Source organism: Populus trichocarpa, chromosome 18 (genome assembly GCF_000002775.5).
Source record: "Populus trichocarpa isolate Nisqually-1 chromosome 18, P.trichocarpa_v4.1, whole genome shotgun sequence".
Lineage (NCBI taxonomy): Eukaryota > Viridiplantae > Streptophyta > Magnoliopsida > Malpighiales > Salicaceae > Populus > Populus trichocarpa.
This window is the reverse complement of record NC_037302.2, coordinates 10,559,121-10,564,013: the sequence shown is the minus strand read 5'-3', so window position 1 is coordinate 10,564,013 and position 4,893 is coordinate 10,559,121. Positions and strand designations below refer to the sequence as shown.

The 4,893-nt window shown below is 32.2% G+C and overlaps 1 protein-coding gene across 1 annotated transcript; it reads left to right on the top strand.

Moving 5' to 3' along the window:
* Positions 1 to 1,823: 1,823 nt before the first annotated feature.
* Positions 1,824 to 4,248, top strand: LOC7488946 (uncharacterized). The gene is made up of 2 exons (XM_024590609.2): positions 1,824 to 2,043; positions 2,324 to 4,248. The coding sequence occupies exon 2, from the start codon at positions 2,333 to 2,335 to the stop codon at positions 3,956 to 3,958; it is 1,626 nt and encodes a 541-aa protein (XP_024446377.1). The 5' UTR covers positions 1,824 to 2,043; positions 2,324 to 2,332; the 3' UTR covers positions 3,959 to 4,248.
* Positions 4,249 to 4,893: the final 645 nt, after the last annotated feature.

The following is a 4,893-nucleotide window of genomic DNA, read 5'->3' as shown; positions in this document are numbered from 1 at the left end:
TTAAATTTATGAGTTCTTTTTGGGTATTCAAATAAACAAGATTAAAAGGTTTCCTACTACCAAAACCATGTTGCACATTCATAAATTTAGGTTTCTTTTTTTAAATTACAGGGACACTAAACAACCCATAAACAATTAAATAAATAATTTTTAATAACATCACATTGTATTATCATCGATTTTCAAAGCCTTGATTAAAAAAAAATGTTATATTTTGATTCGAGGATGAAACTTGTGCAAGATTCCACCAGAAGAGACAACCACATTGAATCACAAAATCATGTGAGAAATTGATTTCAATCAAAAACTTTCTTTGTTCAATTTGGGAGAGGGGATATTGATTCTTCAGTGTTTGTTAGTTAGGAAATAGAGAGAAATGATAATTTATATCTATTTTGGTTATAATATATATTGGGATATTTTGATCATTTTCTCATATTTGATTTTTTTTTATTTAGGATGCAGACTGTAATTTTATATAACATAATAGGCAAGTGTAATTTCGATCATACTATAAAGGATAATTTTCCTTTAAATTAAGATAAAATATAAAATAACTAAGGCTAAGGTAAATCTTTTTAAAGTTGTAATATTTTCATCAATAATAAGTCATCATATAAAAACTAAAAACCCAATTATTTAAAATTAATAAATAAATTATTCATACAAGTAAAATATTTATTATTTTAACTAAATAAACAAATATCATGTAATTGCAACATAAATGAAAAGTTGATGAAATCATGAAAAATAAATCATATTAAAAAAATTATTTAAGTAAATAAATTTTGTCAATTTAAAAAGTACTTGGTTGGAATAATAGAAAATATTAGTGTATCAAAATAAAAAAGATTAAGGGGGCGTTTGTTTGACCGGAAAGTGGTTTCCTAGAAACCATTTTTCTATGTTTGTTTGCCATTAGAAAAGTTGGTCAATGGAAAATACTTTCCAGTTAAAGAAAAATTTGACTTGATTTTCAGGAAAGTGTTTTCCTTTTATTTTGAAAGTTGTGAAACAATTAGAAATATCATGTTATTTGCTTATTATATCAAATTTGGTTCTCAAACTTTTGATTTATAAATATTTTGTTTGATTTTTTATTTAATTTCATCCCTTAAAATTTGATTTAATTTAATTTTTATATTAACTTTGGTCCTTATTTTTATGATTATTATTTGCTTTTCTCTTATTATTTTTTTAATTAAAATTTTTTATCTATCAAATTTGGTCCTCATTCTTTTAATTGTTACTTATTTTATTTGAAATAATTTATGAAATTATAATTATTATTATTTTAATTTCATCATCTTTCATTTTTTTTATTTATTAGATTTGATCTCTACTATTTTGATTATTATTTATTTTATTTGAGATAATTTATGAAATTAGATTTTTTTCAATTTCATTTTCATTCAACTTTTTAATTTGTAAGATTTTTTTCTCATTGTTTTAATAAATTAAAAAAAAAACATTAATAAGCTATTTTCCAACTCATTTTTCATAACATAACCAAATACTGAAAAGTGTTTTCCAAACAAAATATCAAAAAATAATTCACTTCCTAGAAATTTATTTTTCAAAAAAATTACTTTTTTAAAAAAATCTACATTCTAGCAAATAAATAGGAAATAAAATTCATCCTATTAATTAATATAAAATAAAAGTTGAAGTACTATTAATAATTTTTAAAAATGTCATATCATCAAATAATATATAAAAAAATTCACTAGAGGAAGTACTCGATTGAAATTTTTGAAAAATGTCGGTTAATGAAGTGAAAAAAAATTAAAATTTATATAAATAAAATTGCTGTACTGATAATACAATTATCCAAAATCTGTGAGGATAATAGCGTTGCTGAGAAAAGTGAGCCGGATTTGTTACTCTACTATTTCCTCCGTGGCGGCTGCGTTTGAGGTTGAGAGAAACTGCTATACTGAGGAGTGAGGAAGATAAAGGGAGTTATCAGTGGTGAGGATAAATCAAGACAGGGTTTTTGCTTGCTTAAGCAATAAGAACCTGTGTGTTGAATCAATCCACCAGGTATTTACTCTTTGAATTGCTTGTTGCTTTCATTTCATTCATTATTTTAATGAGCGCAATGTACTCAAATCTAGCAAAGGGCCAATTATTTCCCTTGGCTACCAGGGTTTCTTTAAAACCTAGATGTCTAAAACCCCAGTTTTTACCAATTGGGTGCCATTCAAAACCCTCACTAAACCCTCTATGTGCCCACTTCACAACACTTTCACATGGTTTTGGCCACAAAGCACATAAAGTTCGCAACTTTGTGAGACCAACAAAAACTAATGCTGAATTTCAGTGGAAGGACATGGAAATGGGAGGGATAGCTAGAGCCAGAAGTATTTCAGGAGGGTTTAGAATTAAAACTGTTGTGCATTGTTCTGCTAGAAGTTTCTCTAGATCGTTTTCGCAGAGAGTCGATGAAGGGAGTGGTGTGGTTAGAGTTGGAAAGTCACTTCCTTGGTTGAATTCTAAGAAAGTTAAAGAAGCAAAAGGGTTGGAGATTGGGGCAAGTGGAAAGAGTAGTAATTCTTACAGGGGGGAGTCTGTGAAAAGATTGGAGAAAGTTAGTGGTGACTCTTCCTGGGTGAATTCGAGGAAAAGGTTAGAGAAAGGAACTGTTGCAGAAACAGGTTACTCATCTTGGGAGGAGTCTAAGAAAAGGTTAGAAGAAGTGGCTGTCGGAAAAACTGAACGATCTTCTTGGGAGGACATAGCAGAAGCTGCTTCTGGGAGAGAGAATATTCACAAGGTGTGGAATAAAGAAAGTACAAGGAGAATGGTGGGTGCTGCTAAGAACAAGCCAAGTGGTTATGGTTACAATGAAAGGGAAGATGGTGTTGAAGGAGGAGAAGCAGAAGAGGATCTGGAGGTTGTTGATGATCCAAGATGGGATAAGATCAAAAATAGGTTCAGAGGAAGGGTGGGTGTGAGAGGCCAGACTGAGAAACCTGATTTTCAAAGGTGGAATAGGCAGGACAATTGGGGTAGAAAGACATGGAAAGAGGCTACAGAATTTACTGTTCCTAAGATTGTTGGTGAAGGGGTTTTTGGGGTGGGTCCTGTTTTGGCTGCATTATCAACTGGAAGAAGAGAATTCTATGCATTGTATATTCAAGAAGGGTTGGATTTGAGTGGCAATAATAGGAAGAGGAAGGACAAGAAAGGGTTTGAGAAAGTGTTGAGGATGGCTAAGAAAATTGGGTTAAGCACAAAGGAAGTTTCAAAGCATGACCTTAATATGATTGTTGATAATCGCCCCCATCAAGGCCTTGTTCTTGATGCATCTCCATTGGAGATGGTGAAAATACAGGAATTAGATGCAGTTTTACCTGATGAAGAAAAGGGCTCTCTTTGGGTAGCCTTGGATGAGGTTACAGATCCTCAGAATCTGGGGGCAATTATCAGGTCTGCTTACTTCTTTGGGGCTTCAGGGGTGGTGCTATGTGCAAAAAATTCTGCTCCATTGAGTGGAGTTGTGAGCAAAGCAAGTGCAGGTTCACTTGAACTAATGGAGCTTAGGTATTGCAAAAATATGATGCAATTCTTGGTTTCATCAGCTGAAAATGGATGGCGAGTTCTTGGTGGTTCTGTTTCTTCAAAAGCTGTTTCTCTGAGTGAGGTTTTGCCTGGTCAACCCACAATCCTTGTTTTGGGCAGTGAGGGCACTGGTTTGAGGCCATTGGTGGAGAGATCATGTACTCAATTAGTTCGAATCCCTGGAAATATTCCTGTTGATGCAACTGTGGGAGGAGGTGATGAAGTGAAAGATGAAGAAATAAATCTTGAGTGCTCGAGTGCAGAGTTCCGATCCTTTTTGGCCGTGGAGAGCTTGAATGTCAGTGTTGCAGCTGGTGTGCTTCTTCACCATTTAATTGGAAACAACAATGAGAATCGCAGCATCGGTCATACTTCAACAGTCGTACTGGAATGACTTTTCATGGATGTTTTGCATGACAAGCTAAATTTCAGTTACAAAGAAACTAGTTGCTTTCTCCTTCCCTCTTGGTGTTATATAGGAGCTGCAATTTTATCAGCGTTGTTCAGATTTCTTTGATGATGAAGCTAGATTAAAAGTATATTATTCTCTGGCATTTTGAAACCATCAAACATGCATGGAAGCACTTCCACTTTCGTATCTCCAATTGCAATAGCAAGAGTTTTAATGGCCATGGAATCAAGTTCTTTTTGTCCTGTCAGTAATCAACTTTTGCATTGATCCAAGTGTCTTTCCTTTTGCTGCTGTACTTCAATCTTCTGCATATTTAGCGTTATGAAGAGGGCTGGGGGTTAGCTTTACTCTCTTTTATTGGTTAATCAGGGAAAATGAGAAATGTTGCATCATGAAGTAAACCGTGAGATTTGGGCATTTTTCTGCTTCTGCATTTTCAGCATCCAAGTTTCTTTCTCCTATGGATTTTCTTCGTTACCAAAGATCCATATATAACTGCCAATAAATTTGGCGTAGTGGTTGTATTTTAGGTGTATTAAAATAATATATTTTTTTATTTTTTTAAATTTATTTTTGATATCAGCACATCAAAATGATTCAAAAATACCATAAAAAATTAATTTGAAGAAAAAAAAACTAAACAAGGTCGTAATTGGTTAGAGGTTTTGTTTGGATATAATTTTGGGTTAATCACGATCTCATTTGCTTGTCTTCCAAGATGTCGTAAGAAATGTCTTACCGAGATTTTTCTAATGATATAAAGTGTAAAAAATAGATTCTTGGTGTGTTTTTTGTGACTTTATATCATTAGATATTTCTAATGATATAAAGTGTAAAAAATAGATTTATTAGAAATAAAAAATATTTCTAATAGCAGTTGTGTACAAAATCAATATTCATAAACGTGATTTTGTTGA